The 24,445-nt window shown below is 49.4% G+C and overlaps 1 protein-coding gene across 7 annotated transcripts in view; it reads left to right on the top strand.

Annotated features, from left to right (window-relative positions):
* Positions 1–17,850, top strand: part of ZBTB7C (zinc finger and BTB domain containing 7C) — a 161,730-nt gene extending 143,880 nt beyond the window's left edge. For all 7 annotated transcript variants that reach the window (XM_071802314.1, XM_071802313.1, XM_071802316.1 and 4 more), the window contains 2 exons: positions 9,096–10,292; positions 15,091–17,850. In XM_071802314.1, coding sequence (XP_071658415.1) covers positions 9,112–10,292; positions 15,091–15,727 — 1,818 coding nt within the window. In that variant the 5' untranslated portion in view covers positions 9,096–9,111 and the 3' untranslated portion in view covers positions 15,728–17,850. The remainder of the gene's footprint in view (positions 1–9,095; positions 10,293–15,090) is intronic.
* Positions 17,851–24,445: the final 6,595 nt, after the last annotated feature.

Genomic DNA, 24,445 nt, shown 5'->3' with positions numbered 1-24,445 from the left:
GTGGTTTCAAGGAAACCACCAAGCCATGGGGCTTGGTCGTGCTAGTGTGATGGCATCTGCCTAGCGTCAGTCCCACACCATGCAGAGCTGCCAGCAGGGAGGTCCCTATGGCCTTGCCCAAAGGCAAAGGTGTTGATCTACCAAACTTCACACCAGAGTCTGGGAGCTCGTTATAAAATGATGCTGAGGTCAGGCCAGGGTGGGAGAACTCAGGGTGGATCTAAGGGAATGCTGGGGCTTTTTGGATGCCTATGGAATCACAGAATAGTTGGGGTTGGAAGGGACCAAGCTCCCCCAGTGCCACCCCTGCCATGACAGGGACATCTTCACCAGCTCAGGTTGCTCAGAGCCCCGTCCAGCCTGGCCTGGGATGTCTCCAGGGATGGTTCAGCCACCACCTCTCTGCCCAACCTGGGCCAGGCTCTCACCACCCTCAGGGACAACAATTCCTTCCTCATGTCCAGCCTGAATCTCCCTCCTTTAGTTTAAAACCATCACCCCTTGTCCTGTCACAACAGGCCCTGCTCAAAAGTCTGTCCCCATCTTTCTCACAGGCCCCTTTTAAGTCCAGAAAGGTGCAATAAGGTCTCTCTGGAGCTTCTCTTCTCCAGCTGAACACCCCAGCTCTCTCAGCCTGTCCTCCCAGCAGAGCTGTTCCAGCCTCGGATCATTCCTGGGGCTCCTCTGGCCCCTCTCCAGCAGCTCCATGCGTGTCCTGTGCTGAGGACCCAGAGCTGGATGAGAACTCCAGGTCGGGCCTCACCAGATCAGAACACCTGGTGCCTTCCATGATGAGTGATGATGGAGAGAGCAGAGGAGCTGGACTTGTTCATCCTCACGTGCCAACGGAGGGTTCAACTTGAGTAACAAGCCCATAGAGGAGCTGAGGCCAGGAAAAATGGCGGTGGCAAATTCCCATTACAGCCAGTAGCACCCAACCGCTCGACTCACTGGGGGAAGGCTTTGATTTACAATTTGCAATTTCACCAGATCGTATCTGTACATAAACAAAGTTCTTGAAGAACAAGGTGCCCGGTGCAGGCTCTCAGCAGCTGGAGCTGACCTGCAGGGATAGATTTGTGGAAAGATGCATAATATTTGCTGCAATGTATAACCAGCCTTTAAAAATTCCTGAGGATGGATTCACAAAGGGCACAGGAGTCGCTTGGCTCACACCTCAGTGAGACAATGAATGGCACCTGCAAGCACTATTTATCTTCTTAAGCAAATAGTCCTCCTGATGCTTCTCAAGAGATGCTGTACCAGAGAGATACAGCACCTCACTGGTATTGACGTGTCCCAGCTTAATTTCTGTGTGAATTTTGGAAAACAGGATGAGTGGCTGTCACTAAAGTGAAGGAAGGGTTAAATTTGTCATTGTTCGAGATTCTTGGGCACTCTGGAAGTAGATGTCCAGCACCTTTTATTTTGGATCTCTGATGGGACTTCAGGTGAAGATGGCTTTCTGATCACCTGCTTATATGAAACTAATAGTTTCAAGCCCCCCAAAAAGTCAGTTTTATATAGTATGTGTAAATATATATGTTTCACATGGGCTCATCTTGCCAGCCAGATGTTGATGAGGCCAAATCCTTGTATGCACAAGGATTTTGTTTGGAGATCAGTATTAATATTGAAAAGTTCTGGAGGCAGTGTAGAAATACCAGGCTGAAGGTCACCCGTGTGATCTCAATCCCTGAAGCGTAACCACTTTAATTATGTGATCAAACCGTGCTTGACTTCCCGGGGCTCTTCCTTCGGGTAGGAGCCGTCACACACAGCCATGGCTCTGTTGATGGTTGGGCTGTCTCCCCAGGGCTTCTTGGCCACCCCTCTCCTCCCAGCATCAGCAGGAGGTCTCCGTCTGTGTCAGTGTTGCTGGGGCTCTGCCTGGTCATGGTGCTGGTGTCCTATGGAGCATCCTCTTCAGTTATACTGACCTGCTCCTTTTATGGCGCTTCTCCCTTGCCAGGAGCCACACAGGTTGATGGCACCACTGCAGTCACCTACTGGGCTTCCTTCGCCATGCATGCAGCAAATGAGCATCTTCCATGGCCTATGTAGCTCTCCTTGCATCATTCCATGCCTTATCACTTTGGAAACCTCCACCCTTGTCTGCTTTGTCCAGATCTCAGCAAAATCCATGAATTTTTCGAGGAGGGATCATAATTTTTGCGTGGATGAGTGTATTACAGACCTCTTCAAAACCAAACACCCCACCTTTACTGCTTCAGCCCCAAGCAAGACTGGTCCTAAGAGAAGGGATGGTCTCAGATATTAGAGGATGGGATGTATAGAATAATGGAATCATAGAATCGTTTTGGTTGGAGAAGACCCTCAAGATCATCAAGTCCATCTGTTAACACTGGCACTGCCCCATGTCCCTGAGAACCTCATCTGTGTGTCTGTTCAACCCCTCCAGGGATGGTGACTCCAGCACTGCCCTGGGCAGCCTGTTCCAATGCCCCACAGCCCTTTGGGGAAGAAATTGTTCCCCACATCCAACCTCAACCTCCCCTGGCGCAACCTGAGGCCGTTTCTTTGTGTCCCTGTCTCCCCTCAGCTCCTGTTCTCCAGCTGAACCCCCCAGGTCCCTCAGCCGCTCCCATCACACTTGTGCTCCAGCCCCTTCCCCAGCTCCGTTCCCTTCTCTCCACTCACTCCAGCACCTCAAGACCTTTCTTGCTGTGAGGATGCCCAGCTTGATATTAAACCCCTGGTGCTATTTCTTCCCACAACATCATCTTTGGGTCTGCAAAGTGGCTCATCTCCTTTAGAAAACAAATTATTTCCTTGTGAGGGAGGCAGGGGTTGGTGTCCCCACGTTTCCCTCGTCATTTCAGGCATCTCACAGGGAAGTGATCGAAAGGTGAGGAGCGACTCTCTGCCCCACCTTCTCGCCAGAGGGGAGAAACACTCAGTACTAGGGCGGGTGGTTTAATAACGTGTTCTTCTGGAGGCAGGTTGTTCAGGGGGAGGTGTGCTCAAGGAAATATTTGCCTTTTTTGAGTTTCAGATCTTCTCTTTTTTTTTAGTAAAAGGGAAGAAAGCTAAACAAAACAAAGCAAAACACCTCTCTGCTTGCCTTTCATGTAGGCTTTTGGGGTTCCCAGCTCCTTCTTGGTAGGAATGAAGAGGCCTCTTCCAGTTGAAGTCAAGCACTTGGCCAAGGCTCTTCCCCGTGGGGCCGGTTTTGGGTGGGGTGTCAATGTGGGTGGCTCTCCTTGGGGACACTTGCACAATGGACTTGCTCAAGGTCATGGATGCAAGAACAGAGTCCCAGCATCCCTATTCCCCCCAAAATAACACAGCTAAAGAGCAGGAGCTATCAATCACGGGTCAGCATATCCCGTAGAAAGCAGCTGTAATATTTTGACAGATTAGGGTCATCTCACATGCACATCTTAATTGCCTCATTACGACGAGGCACAAATAAACCTGGTGAAAAAAAAACATAAAACCGTGTATATTTATGGGCTGATGGACGTAGCAGGCAGGTCTACATCGTGGCCACGTGGCGTGGGACCATGGCGTGCTTTGCCGGATGGTCTTGTGCTTCAGAGCTCAAATCCCTGCTGGGTTTTGCTCCCTGCAGGGACCAAACGTGAGGGATGGTGTGATAGGGGGGCAGGATCTGGCTTTGGGGGTGGTTTGCCCTGGGCTTGCACCCCACTCCGTGTTCTGCCTGGAAAAGTGTCATTTTGACACCAGTAGCAAGCAGAGATCAGCTGGAGCCTCAGGCTCCTTCATCCGCTGTGCTGAATGCAGAATGAGCCGCTTTGTGCTCCCCAGTGTACCCTGGGGCACCCCTTTATCTTTGGGGTGGCACTCCTGGTGAGAGCCCCAGCACTTTGCACAGGGAAAATCCTAGCAAAGGCAAAGCCAAGCAACACCCGTTTGATAAGGAAATGCTCCAAGAACCTCTATATAAACATAAAAATATAAAATTAATGTGAAAATATAAAAAAAAAGATATAAAAATCTGAAAATATAAAAAAGCAGATATACATGTGTACAAATATTATGTAAAATATAATATTAATAATATTATATTGATTAGAATATTAAAATATTGAAATTATACACGTTATAGTAATGATGCTACATGCCAGCACACAACCAAAGCCCAGAATTGCCATTTCCGAGCTAAGACTCAGATCGTGAAGCATTGTCCCCATGGATGGAGGGGATGGGATGGGGACATCCCAAGCCCTGAACCAGGAACCACATCTTGCACAAGCTTGGGTGATTCCCGGCAGCTTTTATCTCCTTCTCAGGGCGTTGTTGCTGATGATGAGGAAGGAGATGGGAGAGGGAGGTGCTGATGAAGAACACTCGCAGGTCTCAGGTCTCCTGGCCTTGAGCAATATTGGGTTCCAGGGTCAAGATCCTGTCCCACCTCTTCTGGAACATCTTTCTCAGGGCTCCTCCGAGCCCTCCATTTCCACTTATACAAATGAATATAGACAATATTGCTTTACTTCCCCTGTGTTCTATAAATATACCTCTACAGTCTATGTGTTTACTGCTATTTCTTTACTTATCACAATGCTAGGTGAGCGTTTGGCCTCTCTCTCTGATATTTTGGTTGTGTATTACTGTTTTTCAGGGGCTGTGTTATACTGAAAAATAAAAATTAAAAATAGAAGGGGCTTTTGAGCAGCACGATGAGCTTCGGGTCTCCCAGGGAGTGAACAGAGCAGATGATTTATAGTATTTCTGCAGTCCCAGGCTCGGATCTGGGTTGTGTCACCCACGTGAGGTTTAACCTCAGCATCACAGCTGAGACTGCTGCCCACATCTGCTGACACATCCATCCCCAAAACGGATGGATTTTCACCCAAAAAAAGGGACAAAGCTCAGCTCCCTCAATCCCTCTTTTCTCGCCGTGGTGGGGGAGGTCGTGCTGTATCCAAATAGCATCTCCCAGGATCACTCTTTTATAAATGGGGTGGGAAAGTCATGAATGAGTTTCAAGCATGCCCATAAATGCAATGTTTCAAGACGTCATCTGCAGAAGACGTTGATTTTGGGTGCCCTCCACTCCTTCCCCCCACTGAACCTCGGTTTATTTTAACAATGCCGTAATTTTCTCTTATAAAATGGGATTTATTTTTTTCTGTTTAACTCCATGTCATCCGCTCGGGCGTGTGTGCGCTGGTGACATTTTTTGCCATCGGGTCGCTATTTTTAGGGCTGTTATTCTGGAAGAACCCCACCCTTGGCTTGGGGAGGGGAAGGGGGGAGCGTGGGAGGAGGGAGAGGAGGGAGGCGGGGAGGAAGGAAAAACATCATCCTCATCACACTTCCAGCCTCTGGCCATCACCCTCCCCTGGGGGGCACGGGGACCATAAGGTCATTTCTGAAGCTCCGGAGCTGTCAAACCATCCTAGGAGTTTAAAAAATGCAAATGTATGCAAATGAATCTCCTAGGCTGTTTCTCTCCCCCTCCCCACCCTGTCGAAATGACATGAATCACCTTCAGTTTTGCCAGCGTCTTGTAAAGTTATCGGCTTGCCTAAGTGCTTTGGTTAACAGAACCGAGAGGACCAGGAGGGGAAGAGGAAGGAAAAGGCATCCATTTCCACCAAAAAGAGCTGTACATCGTTTTATTCTATAATCACATACCCCCCGATCTACTAATTCAATTTGTTTCTTGCTGCCAAGCGAATAATCCACAAACTAGGGAGGATGGTGTTTAGTGTCTGAAAAAAAAATTCTATAAAAACAATCATCAGAGTAGCCCAATATTCTGCTTTTCTGATCTTCTGCACTTAGGGTAATCTGGCCATAAAACCTCAAAACAGATTTGTAGGAAGACACGTTCGTTCATGCGAGGAACTGCTTTAACACTAATGCTCCTTCCAAACAAAAATAAATGAGTAGAAGATAAGTACAGCAATAGAAATTTAATTGCTCGTGCTTATTATTAAGGATACAAAGCCCTAAAAAGGAGTTTGTCTTTCCCCCTCTGGCTCAGGGGTTGTTTGTTCTCTTGCACTCCACTTGGAGAACAGGTTGGATTTACTTTCATTTATTGGTGATTTTTCAGGGCAGATTTGATACGGAGCCGGTCGGGCTGGTAGAGGAGCCGAGCTGGTTAACATGGTTAAGCACAGCACACTGTAACGAATCGGTTTGGTTTAAACAGACATAATTAGCGTGGAGTTAATTATGTGAGACTTGCAGGGAGCGGGGGGTGAGGCTGGAGCGTCGTCCCTTGGTTGAAACTCAGGTGGCTGGAGCTTGGGGGGCTCAAAGGGGGTAATTCCCAGTTCCTCTGCCCATCTCTGGACGTGAGGAGGCGGCTGGAGAGGACTTCCCATGGTGGGACTGCCCTCCAACCCCACCGTGAAGGCCTCACTAGATTGTCCCCTGTCCAGTGGGGACCAGGCTGGTGGTCTGTAACCCATCCCTGGGGTGTGCTCCGTAGGGGTTACAACATTTTCCCAAGGCCTTTGCTCGCCGGCTCCCAGGCAGTGTTTGGCAGTGTTGATGAGGCGTGGGGGAGATATGTGCAAGGTCTCAACTGGAGATTGACCCTGTGGAGGAGAAGGGAGATGGCATTTCTCTTGCCATGGGAATGTTCCCTGCACTCTAGTCCTCTCTACGGCCCCCCGAGAGTCACTGCCTTGGTGGCCAAGGTGAAGCAAGCATCTCCCTGGACAACCTTTGTCACACCAGGCCTTTCCATCGCCATCCACACCTCACTGTGTCCAGCTCTGGGGTCCCCAGCCCTGGACAGACATGGACCTGAGGAGCCACAGAAATGACCCGAGGCTGGAACAGCTCTGCTGGGAGGACAGGCTGAGAGAGTTGGGGTGTTCAGCTGGAGAACAGAAGCTCCGGGGAGACCTTATTGCACCTTTCCGGGCTTAAAAGAGGCCTGTGAGAAAGATGGGGACAGACTTTTGAGCAGGGCCTGTTGTGATAGGACAAGGGGTGATGGTTTTAAACTAAAGGAGGGAGATTCAGGCTGGACATGAGGAAGGAATTGTTGTCCCTGAGGGTGGTGAGAGCCTGGCCCAGGTTGGGCAGAGAGGTGGTGGATGAACCATCCCTGGAGACATCCCAGGCCAGGCTGGACGGGGCTCTGAGCAACCTGAGCTGGTGAAGATGTCCCTGTCATGGCAGGGGGGGCACTGGGGGAGCTGGGAACGTCCCTTCAACACAAACCTTTCTATGATTCTATAGGGATGTTTTCCCAAGGGATCTGGGAATGGGGCAGACAAGTGAGGAGTTGTGTGTCACTACATACCTAAATGCTCAGAGAAGGACGACCAGGGAGCACGGGCCTGGCCAGAGGCAGATGGCTGTCTGCCATCGTCCCTCCTGCGCTGAGCTCGCTCCGTTCCCTGTCCTGTTTGGACTTGTCAGCATGGTATCAAATGCCCTGTGCATCTGGCAGACAGCTTCCCCTGCTGAAGCAGCTCCAGCTTCAAAGGGAAATTCGGAAGCAAAAAGCTCACACCCAAAAGGAAAACCTCTAATTTTTTTTTTTTTTGGTCATTTTTTTATCTGTAAGATGTTTCCTCTTTCACATGGCTCCAGCAGCCCTTCCACATGAGAAATCCCAGGAAAGGAGAGAGACTTCCTCCAGCAGGCCATGAACACATTAATCCCCTCACACACAGAACACAGCCAGGCAACTCTGGATACACTAACCCTTTAGAAACCCCCAGGACACAGAGCAGTGTCACCTCCTCGAGCCCCAGCTCGTGGCCCTGCTGCAGGTAGACAGTTCACAGCCGAGCAGTTAATCTCCGAGACAGCACATAAATAAAACTGCAGCCCCATTCTGGCACCTTCTGCAAGGCTGGAAGCATCAGGCAGGTTCTCAGTCCCATCCTGTGCCACTTCTGTATCTCTTCTAGGATCCAATGCCATGTCCTGGGTATCCTTCCCTGCTCGGTGTCTGGCCGTGCTAACTCCAAACCTGCTTCCCACCAGCTGTGCGGACCTGGTCTGTCTCATGGTCATAGGATCACAGAACCACAGAACAGATTGGGTTGAGGGGACCTTCAAAGCCCATCCAGTTCCCCTCTGCCATGAGCAGGGACATCTTCAGCAGCTCAGGTTGCTCAGAGCCCCGTCCAGCCTGGCCTGGGATGTCTCCAGGGATGGTTCAGCCACCACCTCTCTGCCCAACCTGGGCCAGGCTCTCACCACCCTCAGGGACAACAATTTCTTCCTCATGTCCAGCCTGAATCTCCCTCCTTTAGTTTAAAACCATTGCCCCTTGTCCTATCGCAACAGGCCCTGCTCAAAAGTCTGTCCCCATCTTTCTCACAGGCCTCTTTTAAGTCCGGAAAGGTGCAATAAGGTCTCCCCGGAGCTTCTCTTCTCCAGCTGAACACCCCAACCCTCTCATCCTGTCCTCCCAGCAGAGCTGTTCCAGCCTCGAATCGTTTCTGTGTCCCTCTATGTGGTTTATCCACATGCTGAGGTGACATGGGATAGTTTCCAGGCATGAAGTAGCAGGAGGACACGGATATAGAGACCTGCTGATCCCTGAGCACTGTTCTGCTGCTGCAGGCAACCACCATGACCAGCAGTCCCTCCTACTTGGGATGTCCAGTTGTACCGGTCCCCAAAATAATGAAGTAGATGAGATGGGAAGTCCCTGGATCATCTTGGTTAAGTGGTGCAGGTGCTGGCACTTGGCCGTGTGAAGCAATAGAGCATCACCCTTTCCTCACATAGCTCCTGGCAGAGCAAATCCAACATGTGCCTGGAAAGATGTTGGCACTGGGAGGATGTGGAAGAAACATGATGGGGAGGGACTCATTGCACAAGGTTCCTGGGGGAGGTATGTGAAAGAGAAGAGGGAGCTTGTGGTGGTTATGAAAAGGTGGATACTGTGGGAACTGAGAATGGAGACAAAGACGTGGAGGGGAGCAGAGGCTAAATCACAGAGGACCTGGAAAGACTTGAAGGTGACATGGAGGTGCGTTGGAGCAATGCAAGCAGGAGGTGATGACAGAGACCCAAGTGAGGTAGGGGAGAGGAGGACTCTGAGAGAAGGCAGCGTCCTTTGGGTGCTACTGTTTGGGAACCCCCTGTTAATGCTCTCCTCTGTCTGTGTTTTTCCCTAGGGCACTAAATGAGAATATGGCCAATGGCATTGAAGATCTTATCGGGATCCCATTCCCGAACCACAGCAGTGAAGTCTTATGTGGTTTAAATGAGCAGCGGCATGACGGGCTCCTCTGCGATGTCATCCTCATCGTACAGGACCAGGAGTACCGGACCCATCGGTCCGTCCTTGCTGCCTGCAGCAAGTACTTCAAAAAACTCTTCACTACCGGCACTTTAACAGACCAGCCCTATGTTTACGAGATTGACTTTGTCAAGCCTGAAGCACTTTCTGCCATCCTGGAGTTTGCCTACACCTCAACCCTCACCATCACCACCTCAAATGTCAAGCACATCCTCAGTGCTGCCAAGATGCTGGAGATCCAGTGCATTATCAACGTATGCCTTGAAATCATGGAGCCGGACAGGGAGGTAGAAGAGGAAGAAGACAAAGAGGATGAAGATGATGACGAAGATGAAGATGACGATGAGGAGGAAGAGGAAGAGGAGGAAGAAGTAGAAGATTTTGTCAATCAGGAGAACCTAACCGATGTCCAAGAAGTAAGCTGTCACCAAAGCCCTTCGAAGTCTGATCTCACCGAAGAAGCATATACAGAAGCACCTAAAGACTTTCCGAATCACTACCCAGCCAATAACTCCTCTGGACAGCTGGGTGTGATACGAGACTTCTCCATCGAGTCCTTGCTAAGGGAAAACTTGTACCCTAAGTCAAACATCCCGGAAAGGAGACCAGCTCTCTCTCCTTTCACTCCTAGCTTCTTCCCTCATCTATGGAATGGCGATTTTAGCTCCTTCTCCCAACTCGAGGAGCCCCAAGTAGACAACGCCCCCTTGGATCTGGTCATCAAAAAGAGGAAGATCAAGGAAGAGGAGGAGAAGGAAGACCTGCCTCCGCCTCCTTTCCCTAATGACTTCTTCAAGGACATGTTTACCAACACCCCAGCAGCTCCCTTAGGGCATATTAAGGCAGAGACTGACTATAGCGCTTATCTCAATTTCCTAAGCGCTACCCAGTTTGGAGGAGTTTTTCCCCCGTGGCCCTTGGAGGAAGAGAGGAGGATAAAGCCCAAGGCATCCCAGCAATGTCCCATCTGTAACAAAGTCATCATGGGGGCCGGCAAGTTGCCCAGACACATGAGGACCCACACAGGAGAGAAGCCGTATATGTGCAATATCTGTGAAGTCCGCTTTACCAGGTGTGTGTTGGTTACCTCTGCCATGTGTGGCTGTCTACGGTGGGGTGGTGGTGGTTGGAGGAGCCACATCATGACATCATGGCTGATCCTTGATCTACACATCCCTTTTTCCCCAAAAAAATAAGAAAGCAGGGCATGATTTCCATCTGTTTAGAAAAAGAGGGTGGAGGAAGAAAACGAACCTACTGATTTTGTTGGGTTGTGGATCCATCTGCTCACTGGACAAAAGCTTAAATAAGTAACAGGATGTTTTCAGCCCCACCATAGTTCACCACAGTTGGACCAGAGAGAGCTGGAGAAGAGGCGGTCAAACAGCCGAGGAGGCTTCATCTTTGATGTGCTGAGAGATGCGTTGAGTTAGGAGGGTCATTTAGCTACGGGATGTAATTAGTTTGGGTTTGCACATTTTGGCATCAGTGTAGACCACAACCAAGTTGCACATGTTTGGACATGACAGTGTCTGGGCTTTCTGAGGCTGGAGCCGTCCTAATTATTATATGTTAGTAGCAAGGAGGATGTCGGTCTCTTTTCCTAAGTAATGAGTGATAGGATAAGAGGAAACAGCCTCAAGTTGCGCCAGGGGAGGTTGAGGTTGGATCTGGGGAACAATTTCTTCCCCAAAGGGCTGTGGGGCATTGGAACAGGCTGCCCAGGGCAGTGCTGGAGTCACCATCCCTGGAGGGGTTGAAAAGATGCGTAAATGAGGTCCTTAGAGACATGGTTTAGAGGTGGACTTGGCAGTGTTGGGTTAGCAGTTGGACTCAATGATCTTAATGATCTTTTCCAACTGAAATGATTCTGTGATTTATCATGCAGAGTGTTGACCACCCAGGAGTCCAGCACCTCGACTCCCTCCTCTGTCAGTGGAAAGAGCTCAGCACCCTAATAGCAGTAGATGACGAAAGGGGGCGAGCAGAGGGCGTCACCCCTGATGACAAAAACAACCTGTGGGACTTTGACTCAGGCACTGGGCTTTTGAGCATCTCAACTTAGGTGAGACCAGCCCAAGACAGATCTGACCGATCAGATCTAATGTTCTTCTATTCCCAGCTTTTGCACCTCTCTGCACCCCAGCCAAGCCCCCGACGGTAATAAACGGGAGCACCTTAATCAAATGCGATGCTCCAGCTTTCAACCCTCCTCTGAAAAGCCGGGCAAACTTAATCGCTGAGCAGAGACAAATAGATTCCTGGACCTGCACTTGCTGGGTATAATTAATATCTAATGAGTACAATCTTTACCATAATAATAAAGCTTTCTGACAAGAGCAGGGTATTTCAGCTCCTGGCTGCTTGTGAGAGAGAGAACCCTATTAGGCTGGGGTGAGCAATCCGGAGGAAAATAATATTCACAGTAGGCAACGGCGAGCTCCTGACAATGGCCAGACACCTGGGGTGCTCCCGCATTCAGCTCGTCTTTTCTTTTCCCATCCCTGTGATAATATTCAAGTGGAAGTTATGCAGATGATGAGGATTTGACCTGAAAGTAAATTTCCATGCTCCACTCCCATTAACGCGGCAGACACTTTGCTATAAATGTGGGGGAGCATCGTGCCGCGACTTGAGCCGGCTTTGCCTGGGTGTTTGTATTCCCAATTTAGAGCTGGGTCTTCACCCCCAGACAGGCAGGATCTGCTGGGAGGAGTGAGGTGGGTTCAGCCTGGGGAGTCCCCATCACTCTGCTAATTGCTGATGAGGAAATAATTGGGCTTGACCCATCACCGACACCTTCCCCATGATGGGAATAGTAGAGCTGAGCTCTCCCAGAAGGCTCCCAAAGTCCTTTACAAGCATTGTTGGCTCATTTGGGGAAACTGAGGCATGGAGAGATGTTGGTGTTGACTTACAGTCACTGTGAAGGTGGATTTGGTTGGAAATTCAGGTATCCAGACAGGTTAAATCAACATTGTGAAGGTTAAAAGCTCCGCGCAGAGATGGTCTAGCATGGCCCATTATTAAAGCAGGGTTAAACCCAACAGCTTCCACACCCCCCCATATGCCCAACAGCTCTTAAATATAAATAAAAGAGGTAGGAGGACTTTAATCCGAGAAAATAATCACGGAGAAAACTGGGACTAACCCAAAAGTGCGATTTCCCATCATCGCTCACCGAAACGAAGCCGTTCGTTTGGGTCACCCTGCACAGAACTGAAGGCTGGAGGGTTCTTTCATACATTAATACCTCGAGCAAAGTAGAAATTTCAAAACGTTGGTTAATTTTTAAGTGTATTTGGAAGCAGCTGTTGGGGGTTTGGTTTTGTTTTTGTTTTTTTAGCCATTTGCAGCGTTACTCTAATGTGAGAGCTCTGCTTTAGGAGAAAGTGTATTTAAGCAAAGTAAAGTGATTGAGATGTAGAAGGAGATTTCTGTCGGGATTTCCTAAACACCACTGTTTGCATTAATGTGTTTTGCTCTCAGGGGGAATCTCGTGCTTACCAAAAGCGTCAGGTTCGCACCCATGAGTGAGAGAGGGTTCGCTGGGGATCCCCAGGGAACGAGGGTGCAGAGGTTCCCAAATAGCATTTCTGGATGAATCTATATTATTTTTGCACTTGAGGAACTGTGGAAGAGAAAATTTACTGGGGGAAATAGACACAGTATCTATTTTCCTGTGTGAGGGTGCCCCAGCCTCCCCATCACATCCCTTTCCCGCATCCCACGGCAAGGACCTGGATCCGACTCCCAGGGACATCCCATCGGACTTCATTTAACAGCTCATTAATTTTTCCCCTTAAACAAAGGCTGCTCAGCGCCTAATCTGCTGGTTTAGCCTGCGAAAACCCTGGACCAAACTGCAAATATTTCAGCTTTTCTACCAAGGCAGCCCCCGAGTGCTCAAGGAGAAACTGTTCCAGCCCGAAAGGTTAACATTATTTGTTCCGATTATTTGTGTTGTGACAGCTCGCAGAGCCCTGATCGCTCTCCTAATGCAATTGCATTAAGGTTATTCACACACGCAGAGTGCGGTCTCACAAATCCCGTGTCGCATCCTCCCCCCGGGTGCCTGACCAGAGCTTCTCACCCCCCAAAAAACCCTCTGGGCTTCTCCAGGTAAAGCCGTAACACCTCTTTTCCATCCCACAGAGATACTACCGGGGCAGGAAGGTTTGAGTTTCTCCCCATCTGCTGCCAGAGATGGGTAATAGCCTCAAAAAAACAAGCTTTGCCTGTATTTACATTACACACTCCTGGTACACTGCGTGTTTATTAGGAAAAGCGATCCAGTTAGGTTAAACATCACATATATAGGTTTAAATTATATTATAGGTGGGGCTGGTAGCTCTGCTTTTTATTAAGCTTTCCCAACATTTTGCGTTGCGAACGCCTGCGCTGCTCGTTATCCATTTGGGATGAAGTTTTCCACGCTGCTTCGTCTTGGGCACTCGCAGGGGAAATGTGCCCGTGTTAAAAGTATTGGAAAAACAGCATATTTGAACATTTCAGGGCTGGAATTTGGATTCTGACCCTGCACATGGTGGGCACCAACGTGCTGCAGGTCACATCACCCAAATCTATTTCAAGGTGCAGAAATTAGTGCAAAGGCAGCACCTTGCAAGTTTGGAGGGCTTGACCATAAATAGCTTTTTTTCTGTGTTTTTTGCCTTTTCTTTTGCGTGCTGGCGTTTTTTTCTGTGTAATAATGACATGGTTCCATGTATTCTACATATTCGTATCCACATTAGAGGGACCAGGCTGAGAATATTTTGGAAAGCTATGGATTCTCCCACTTTGCTGTTTACTTATTTCAACTCTGCTCGTGCAATCTAGATAGCACTCAGTTCAGCTTTGCTTTTTATAATAATCTGCCTTCACTGGGGCCTTTTGTGGACTGCAGAAGGAAATGTTTATCGGGAAAAAAAAACACAGAGACTGGACTGCCAGCTTGGGAAAATAGTGTTGATGTTTTTAGATATTATGCTTAAAAAAAAAGATAAATGGTGTATTTGTAAATACGTGCTATTGGGGTGGATATGATGCTCTCCCATGGCTGCACCTCTGCCTGCACCTCCCCTGTGCCGCGTTCCCGCTCCAAACCAAAGCTCCTGAGACACCGTGTGGTCAGTTCCAGGATAAAAGGGAATCTCCAAGAGAGATTTTTGTTTCAGCAGCATTGCCCCACAAGCTCAGATAATTTCCTTATCTGCGGGTGGGAATGTAGCTCTGCTTATTTTGATATTCCTGTATGTGTTTTTGCTTTACTTTTTATATATTTTTCCTCAAATTTAGGCTGTTCTGGAGTTTTGGGGATGGTCTGCAAGCTCTTGACATGAGGGGCTGGGTCTGTGTGATGTTCAGGCATTGTCACCCTGGGGAAGGAAGAGTTGAATTAAGATTATTTTCCTGCTGTGCTGGGCACTGCGGAGTCCAGACCTCAAATCCTGGGGGCAGTTTTGGGCCCCTCATGCCAAGAAAGGCCTTGAGGTGCTGGAGCGAGTGGAGAGAAGGGAATGGAGCTGGGGAAGGGGCTGGAGCCCAAGTGTGATGGGAGCGGCTGAGGGACCTGGGGGGTTCAGCTGGAGAACAGGAGCTGAGGGGAGACAGGGACACAAAGAAACGGCCTCAAGTTGCGCCAGGGGAGGTTGAGGTTGGATGTGGGGAACAATTTCTTCCCCAGAGAGCTGTGGGGCGTTGGAACAGGCTGCCCAGGGCAGTGCTGGAGTCACCATCCCTGGAGGGGTTGGACAGACACACAGATGAGGTTCTCAGGGACATGGGGCAGTGCCAGGGCTGGGTTATGGTTGGACTCCGTGATCTTGAGCATCTTTTCCAAATAAAACAATTCTATGATTCTGTTACAGGCAGGACAAGCTGAAGATCCACATGCGGAAGCACACGGGGGAGCGGCCGTACCTCTGCATCCACTGCAACGCCAAGTTCGTGCACAACTACGACCTGAAGAACCACATGCGCATCCACACGGGCGTCCGGCCCTACCAGTGCGAGTTCTGCTACAAGAGCTTCACCCGTTCCGACCACCTCCACCGCCACATCAAACGCCAGAGCTGCCGCATCGCGCGGCCCCGGCGAGGACGCAAACCGGCGGCCTGGAGAGCGGCCGGCTTGCTCTTCGCTCCCGGTGGCCCGCCGGTGGAGAAGAGCTTCGTGATGCCGCCAACGTTGGAGGAGATGAGCGGCCACCTCGGCGGCGCGGCCATGTGCCTTCCCGGTCCCAGCCCCAAGCACTTTTTGAGCGGGGCCAAGACCCCCTTCAGCCTACAGGAGCTGGAGAGCCAGTTTGAAGAAACCCAGATGAAGCTCTTGAGGCGAGCCCAGTTGGACATGGAGAGGAACGCGGGCATCTTCGCCTTCGCCCTGGGCCATAACGAGAACCTCGCCGCCCAACCCTTCTTCCCTCTCCCCGACCCTTGGAGCACGGGCTTCAGCGGCTTGGCAGGGCTCGGCCACATGGCTCCTATCTCAGAGGCGAGCAACTAAACCCACGTCTGGTCCCGCCGTGGGTCTGCTCCCTTCCCAACAGGGCGACGGGCTCCCTTGGGGGTCCCCTTCTGCCCTTTCGCATCATCTGGCTCCCAAGAAGCTCTTTGTCCCCATGGCTTGGGGCACGGGGACATCCCCGGGGTGAGCAGGTGGGTGGGTGCTGCACCCCATGGCCACCAGCACTTTAGACTCTACGATGCACTTGACTTTGGGGCCATGGGGCACTCGCTGCCCCCTCCAACCACTCACTGCTCCTTGTTCCATCCGGGAAGGCCAGGCCGGGACTGCTGCTCTCTTCGACACTCCCGAAAATGTCACTTGCCTTAGTCCAGGGCATGGCCATCACCATGCGATGGCTCTTCGTGGGGAGACATTCCCCATTTTCCATCCACGAGGCCTGCTGGACACCACCAAGCTGTCTAGACATGGTTTTGATGTGTTACATTCCTTGGCCCTTTTGGTCAAAAGGACTTTTGTTTTGTTTTCTGGTTTTGTTTTGTTTTTTAGTTTTTGGGGATTTTTTTTTCAATTAATTCCCATGTCTTGCAACGAAATTCTTTCTACAAGGGATAAAGGGGAGGGTCAAGCAGCCACGTTGGGCGGGAGAAGATCCCGACCGTTGCCTTTCTCAGTGGTATATCAGATTTGTAGTGCTGGTGACAGCCGTAAAAAATCACCCAGGAGCAGACCAGGGTGGAAAAGCAAGATCTTACTTATTTTGGTTCTTTGGCCATTTCCAAATTTCAGAGGGAGAACCGAAGTCTGCTTCGAGTATTTTAACTTCAATTGCTTGAAAATGTGAATGCAAATTCATGGGAGCATCAGAAATGTTTCAATCCTGAGGTGTTTTTAAACCCTCGCTTTGTGAAAATAGAACACATGGGGATTTTGAAATGAATAAGTCATTTCAAACCAAAGATTCAGAATTCACCGCTGCTGACCATTCTGGGTTTTTGTCCTTAATTCCCCCTAATATATTGGTGATAAAAAATTACAAAACACTTGAGTGTCCCTTGAGTGTTGATGGGGAAAAATCAGGTGTGCAAATTTCTGTGCTGCTCATCTCAAGGGATCTGTGTGGACAGGGAGACCCCAAAAGGCTTCTTGCAGGTGATTTTGTCTACTTGCAAGCAAGTGAAAATGCTATTTCCTCACCGTTTTTTGGTTGAAAAGATGAGGCAGTAACATGACGGGCTGCTCCAATCTGAAGGTTGCCCATGGTGGCCACCAGGTCAGGGGTCCTCCCCATGATCCCTGCAGACCTTGGTTTGGCCACCCATATCTAATATTTCTTTTGAGGCCAAAATGGTAGATTTGCTGGAATTGCCCCATTGGCTTCCTTCATCCTCTAAGAACGTGAGCTGCTCTCAAGGATGAAGGCTTCTGATGGCCACCTGCTTCTGATGGCTCCTCCTAGACGTGGTGGGACCCCAGTTTCACCGCTGGCTGAGGTGTCCTGCGGTGGGTGCCCTGGGAAGCTGGTTTTACAGGAAACCAGCTCTCAAAAATGTAAATGCTACAAAATTAGGGCTTTTTTTTTTTTTTTTTTTTTTTTGGCAACGTCAGCAGAATTAAAGGGAACGAGAGGACCGTGGGTTCAGTTGTTTTTTGGTTTGCCCATCGATAATGGAGCCCTGAAGTGGCGGCTGGATAAAGGTCTCCCCACCGAAGCGTGGGGGACACAAGGGGATACAGCCCCATCATGAGGGCACGATGGACTTCGGCTCTGAAACCACCCATAGCAGAGCGACACCAAGGAACTGCCCAATGCTCTCTTCCCCCTCCAAAAATAAACCCAGAAAGACTCCGCCTGCAACAAGTCAATGGAGAAAAATAAAGAGAAGAGAAAACTTCTTAAAACTGCATCAAACTCTTTTTGTTTTTTAATCCACATCAACTTCTTACACAAGCAACGTTTTGCAGGTGACTGGTTACTTCAGGTGGTTTGTTTTTTTTTTTGTCTACGATTTGGAGTCATTGTAAAGTATCCAAAGATGCTTAGTACTGTATAATCTACAAGGACTTGAAGCAAGGTGTTTTTTCTGTCTCAATCTGTTTGTTGGGTTCGTTGGGTTTGTTTGTTTGTTTGTTTTTTTCCTATTTGTCAACGGGGGGGGGGGGGGAAAAACCTTTGCAATTTTTCTATTTATAACTATTTTTACGTGATTGCTTTATGTACAAAACAATGGGAAAAAAAAATCAAAACGAAAAAGGAGAGAAACACACATACAGAGACAAATTTGCCTTAGTTACTCACGGGACAATCACCCTTAACTTTCATTAACACTAGAAAGTGGATGGAAAAAGAGAGATGTATTTATTAAAGTGTATGAGTTGATGCTCTTAAATTATTAGCAGGACTTGGTTCTCTTGCCTATGACCATGAGGAGAGGGCTAAGCCACTGCAGATGCTGAGTGGCCTCCCTCCTTGGGCCGCCTTGGCCACCTCCATGGCCTCAGGTCTACGGATGTTTGCCAGAGACACAACTTCGGTGCTTTCCAAAGACACCTTTTGGAAAGCCAAAATAACAGCACATTAATTAAGCATCTATCTGGTATGGTCTATGGCCCGACTAGGGCTGTTGTTGTGATGCTGATGATGATGAACGAGTTAAGGTTGATTTTCCCGCGTTGCTCTGGGTTGGGTTGAGTTGGATTGGATGGAGCCGGGTGCTGGTGGCAATCACATTCTGGGGTGGGGAGGGAGGACTACATCAAACCATATTTCTTCCCATTTTGATGTTGTATGGTGACTCCAGGCCACAGGTATCCACGTGGGAGCCTGGCTGAGCATAGAGGGGCCTTCCCAGGGCTTGGATCCTCATCCCCAGCCAGGATGGGTGTGATGAGCACCAAACCTTGGGCTGGAAGGACACGGGGCTGTCTCCCAGCTGGTGGTGTGGTGGCTTCTTGGTCAACCTGGAGAAGAGAAGCTCTGGGGAGACCTTATCGCACCTTTCTGGACTTAAAAGGGGCCTGTGAGAAAGATGGGGACAGACTTTTGAGCAGGGCCTGTTGTGATAGGACAAGGGGTGATGGTTTTAAACTAAAGGAGGGAGATTCAGGCTGGACATGAGGAAGGAATTGTTGTCCCTGAGGGTGGTGAGAGCCTGGCCCCGGTTGGGCAGAGAGGTGGTGGCTGAACCACCCCTGGAGACATCCCAGGCCAGGCTGGACGGGGCTCTGAGCAACCTGAGCTGGTGAAGATGTCCCTGTCATGGCAGGGGGGGCACTGGGGGAGCTTTAAATGCCCCTGCAACCCAAACCACTCTGTGATCCTGTGAACACAACTGACAAGAACGCAAGCCCTGTGACTTGTGTTGCTGCTAAAGTTGCAGGATTTCCTTGTTATTTTTGAAAAAGGTGCAAAACCCTGGAAAATACATCCCCGGTATGAACGATGGGACTCATCCCACATCGTTCAGCCATTTAGAAGCGTAGCAGCAGACACCTTGTGCACATGTTGACACTCTAATTTTGGGTGTCCTAACCTGCAACGTGATTTCCAGCCTCCCTCTGAAGCCGCCCTGGCTCTGGAACATGGCAGGTGCTGCTCTAAGGTGATTCACCCCACCTACGCCGGACCTCCCGAGGGTGGGATGAATCACCTTCGATGGCACCTGTCTGTCTCCTACCTACCAGTGTGGTTTGGCAAAAATAGCTTGGACTAAACTGCTTTCCTTTTCCATAGCTGCAACAAGACAAGTTCAACCATGGGGAGGGACGTTCCTGTCACTGCAACCCCCTCCTCATCAAGGATAGGATGCTGGCACAGGCCAGGGACCTTTCCCAGTAGGCTTGACTTCTTCCCAGTCTGTCTTCAGTGGAAATACAATGGGACATAAGGGTCTAAGTCCATCCTCCCAAGCGTGGGGATTAGGGATTTGGGCTTGTTGGTCCTATGTCCCCCTGCAATCCCAACAAAACATCCCACAGCCCACAGTTATTTTCCTTTTTCCATGCTCACGAGAAGCACACCACAGCATCAGGGGCTTGGGTGGGGGTCTCCACCCACAGGCACAGTCCAGAAATGTGGCTTGAGAAGATAGAAATATCAATCCCCCTCCCAGGGTGGGCAATCTCATTGGGGATCTCATCCGTGCTCAGGACCACGGTACGGTCAGCACGTAAACAGTGCGCTTCTGAGCACAAAATATATGAAATTAAAATAAGGTTAGTTACTTTTTAGCTATTTAAATACATTTTTAGTTGGTTGTTTGGTTGTTTTTTAATCTTTTGGCTTTTAACCCCATTTTATGCTCATACTCTGGTTTGCTTATAATGCCAAAAAGAAGAAGATTAGCAAGGGAAGGGTGGAAAATCTGAAAATTGCTCGGAGGAGCTGTGCACTAATCAGACACATGGGAATCACAGAAAGAAACCAGCTTTCGGTAAATGCTTGTTAGCAGCAACATATGGCTCCACTCCTGCTCCCGAACAGCTGCTGTTATCTGCTGGATCATCCAGACCCCGGTGGGGGACGCGGTGCTGGGGCGGTGCTGTGCACACAGCGTTTGCTTGCACCAGGTGTTGTTGCAAAAAGGGAGCATCTCCTGTGTACAACCGGAGTGGAACTGGATGGGGAACTCATTGCCCTTGGCTCCAAAGCCTTTGGCGAGCAGTTGCGAGAGCATCTTCCCCTGGTTGTGCAGGAGAAATGGAATACCAAAAATAAAGAAGAGTTAAAGCGAAAGGAAAGATCCTGCACTTTGGGAAGGGAGAGGCTTTTCTATTTGGCAGTTACCTGCAGGGAAAAAATAAAGTGAATAATTTCTTAAAATACACCCTAAAATGCTTCAGACATGAGCGTTTGGTCCTCAGTTCTGCTCCTCCCCACAGTCCCGTGGGACCCGCTGTGTCCCCCATTTTCACAGCCACTTTGGAGGGGATTAGTGCTTTATTTACAGCCTAAGCGCTGGAAGATGGTGTGATTGCAGAGGGAAGTTTTAAGGTAAGGGAGAAAATGATGCAAGACCCCGAGCATCTCACTTTAAGAAGATGTTGTGTTTTGGAGCGGGTCACCCACGGCTGGGTTTTTAGGGTCTGCTGTTGCCTTGTGGCACCTCGGACAGCCTGCACCTCCTTGGGCCACACGTGAGTTTATTTCCAAGCCAAACAAAACAGGGGAAGAAATGAGAAAAAAAACAACTTTATTGTAAAAAATACATTGACTCGCCCTGTGTAGCCCAAGCGAACGCAGCCCCATCCCACCTCCCAGTCCCATCTCTTGGATCCCCACCACTTTGACAGCAGGAGAGAAAATACCTATGGCTTGGAAATGCCTTTTTAAAAAATGATTTCCTTTGTTTTCCTGTGTTGAATCGATGTTTTACATGACTTGCACTAATTGCTGTAGGGCAGGATACTGTTGGGTTTCTTTGTTTCGGTCTCTTGTTTGGTTGCGACTCCTCTTGGCTGAGAAAACGTCCTCTACACGTACCTGCTGCACATTTTACACCCCTGGAGAAAATAAACTATTACCTGAAGCTGTGAGTGCCTCGTGTATCCTTAATGCTGCTGTGGGACTGGGGGATGGAGAAGTTACGGCATCAAATGATGGTGAGATGGGTGATGGACCACTCATGGAGGCCTTCCAAGGTGACCCTTCATGTGGCATCTGGGAAGACATGGAACTGCTGGAGAGGGGCCAGAGGAGCCACAGGAATGATCGGAGGCTGGAACAGCTCTGCTGGGAGGACAGGATGAGAGAGCTGGGCTGTTCAGCTGGAGAAGTTCCAGGGAGACCTTATTGCATCTTTCTGGACTTAAAAGGGGCCTGTGAGAAAGATGGGGACAGACCTTTGAGCAGGGCCTGTTGTGATAGGACAAGGGGAGATGGTTTTAAACTAAAGGAGGGAGATTCAGGCTGGATATGAGGAAGAAATTGTTGTCCCTGAGGGTGGTGAGAGCCTGGCCCAGGTTGGGCAGAGAGGTGGTGGCTGAACCATCCCTGGAGACATCCCAGGCCAGGCTGGACGGGGCTCTGAGCAACCTGAGCTGGTGAAGATGTCCCTGCTCATGGCAGGGGGGCACTGGGGGAGCTGGGAAGGTCCATTCCAACCCAAACTGTTCTATGACCATGAGGGTGTTTGGGCTGAGGAGCAACCCCTGGTGATGGCTGATACCCCAGCATGAAACTGATCTGCAGAATAAAACAAAACAAAATGAAACATAAGCATGTTTGGGGTATTTCTCCTCACTTCTGCTCATCCGCTTTCCACAGCTCAAACCTGCACTGCCCTCGTGTGGTGGGTGGCCTGGTGACAGCTCTGACACCGAAGCAGCAATGGGGACACCGGCGGGCTGGTACCCACATCTGGAGGTGTTTGGGGGGGCCTGGTTGCACCAGGACAAGAACTATTCTCCATCACTTCCTTAGCAGAGGAAAAACAAAGCTCAACCACATTCAAAATGGAGTTTAACAGCTGGACTCAACAGTTTTTTTCCAACCTAAACAATTCTATGGTTTGATTTGCATCCTCATTAATCACAACCAAATAATGAGGCCAGGGACATCCCACCCACTGACCTCATGGGGATCCTAATTTTGAGAAGGTTCTTCCCTGGAGCCCAAGGGTGAGCCAGGACTGGACCCTCTGATACCCAACAGCTGATATTTCCCCTTCCCGGTAGTAGTAATGATATTACCCAGTTTAGACGAGTGGAGAGGCCAAATAGAAATCATACTCAATTGTATAAAGCCAAAAAACCATGGATACCAAGGAAAAAGCCAAACGGCTTTGCTGAGCCCCCCCCCCCCCCTTTATAATTGGAAGTTTTATTTTATTCCTTTTTTACCTGTGGCGAAGACACCGACTGAGATGTCACAAATCTGATTGCGCTTCCTAATAGTTCATGCAGCGCCTGGAGCCTCGGGGGTCATCTCGGATGCAGGCAGCCAATTTGCAGGCAGGCAATGCAAAGCATACAAGGTGCTGGCTTGCTTAGGCCAGGCAGGGGCTGAGGTTTTAAGGCCAGAGCCTGGCTGGGAGCTAAAACCCTCCTCTGCTCTTGGGTAACCTCCAGCAAATCCTTATATTGGTGGCTAAAAACCTGCCTGCCATGATACCGGGGAAGGTGTATATGTTAACTTGGTTTCTGTGCTGAACAGGACAGTGTTGTCTTGGTGGCACTGACATCAGGTGGAGTTTTGTATCATTTGGGAAATATTTAGTGTTTTTTCTTCGAGTTCTTAGGACCTGGGTTGTCATTTAAGCAGGTCTTATGAGCTGCTACAGCTCTCTGCAACTGCCCGAAAGGAGGTTGGAGCCATGGGGGTCAGGCTCTGCTGCCAAGGGACAAGTGACAAGATGAGAGAAAACGGCCTCAAGTTGCGCCAGGGGAGGTTGAGGTTGGATGTGGGGAACAATTTCTTCCCCAAAGGGCTGCGGGGCATTGGAACAGGCTGCCCAGGGCAGTGCTGGAGTCACCATCCCTGGAGGGTTGGACAGACACAGAGATGAGGTTCTCAGGGACATGGGATAGTGTCAGGGGTGGGGTAATGGTTGGACTCTATAATCTAGAGGGTCTCTTCCAACAAAACTATTCTATGACTCTACGATTCTGTTGCCAGGAGTTTTTTGATGATAACCAGTGAAAAATCAGTTGGAAACACAAAGTTCTCCCCAAGTACTTCACAGCCCAACAGCATTCACAACCTTCCTGAGACCTGGTCCTTGGATAAGAAGGGAAGGCGAGCAGTGATGTGCTCAGAGCGCTGTTGCAGGGATGAAGGAGCCGGGCTGAGAGCCACCAAAATTTGAATACAGGAGGTCGACAGGGAAAGGGAAGAGCAAGCAGAGGCTCTGTAGGAGGTGGAAGATGATCTTCCACGGGGAAATGATGGAGCTGAGGGCAACCCATGCATAGACCTGCTTCTCATCCAGCTACCCGATGTCCTGCTCTTTTGCATTTGATCAGCTCAGCCCATGACAAAGGTTATTGTAGCTGCAAGCACCAGGGATACTTTTTCCTTGGAGCAGAAATAGCTAAGGTGTATAAATATATTAATATATTTGTACTTTAAGATAGATTCATCAACCCTAATACAATTGTAAATACGTACACAGACCTATATACATATAATACGTGTTTAGCTGTTATCCTCACTAGATCTCAGACAGAAGTCAATATTATTATTATTTTTGGAGGGAAACTGAGGCACGGGAGGGCACAGGGATTTATTCATGGTTCCTTTGCAGCACACATGTCTCTGAGTGTGCACTGCCAGCCTAACCTCGACACATCATCTTTGCACAGGTGGAAATCATCACTGGGGAGTGGTCAACCGCAGCAATGGCTTCATCAGTCTGTTAAATTTAATGTCAGGAGGGAGCATCTTCATGTGTCTTTGTTTCCAGCATCTCCATCTGATGCACAAAATAACAGAGTGAGCAACACGAGAGACAAATCTCCATGTCCCACTGGTGATGCTCTGAAACAACCGGGTGAGAACGAGGTAGAATGAAATGTGGGGATGACTCCAAATGCCAGTGAGGAAGGAAATTCCCTTCCCGATGCCACACTGAGCAGCATCAGAGTGAAATCCAGCAGTGGGGAGTGGATCACAGAATCACAGGCTGGTTGGGGTTGAAGGGACCTCTGTAGATCATCCATTCCAACCCACCTGCTCAAGCAGGGTCACCAGAGCAGATCACACAGGATCCTGTCCAGGCGGGTTTGAATGTCTCAGAGAAGGAGACTCCACAACCTCTC

The sequence above is a fragment of the Patagioenas fasciata genome, chromosome Z (genome assembly GCF_037038585.1).
Source record: "Patagioenas fasciata isolate bPatFas1 chromosome Z, bPatFas1.hap1, whole genome shotgun sequence".
Classification (NCBI taxonomy): domain Eukaryota; kingdom Metazoa; phylum Chordata; class Aves; order Columbiformes; family Columbidae; genus Patagioenas; species Patagioenas fasciata.
Note: the sequence above shows the minus strand (reverse complement) of the source record. Positions and strands in the feature narration are given on the sequence as shown.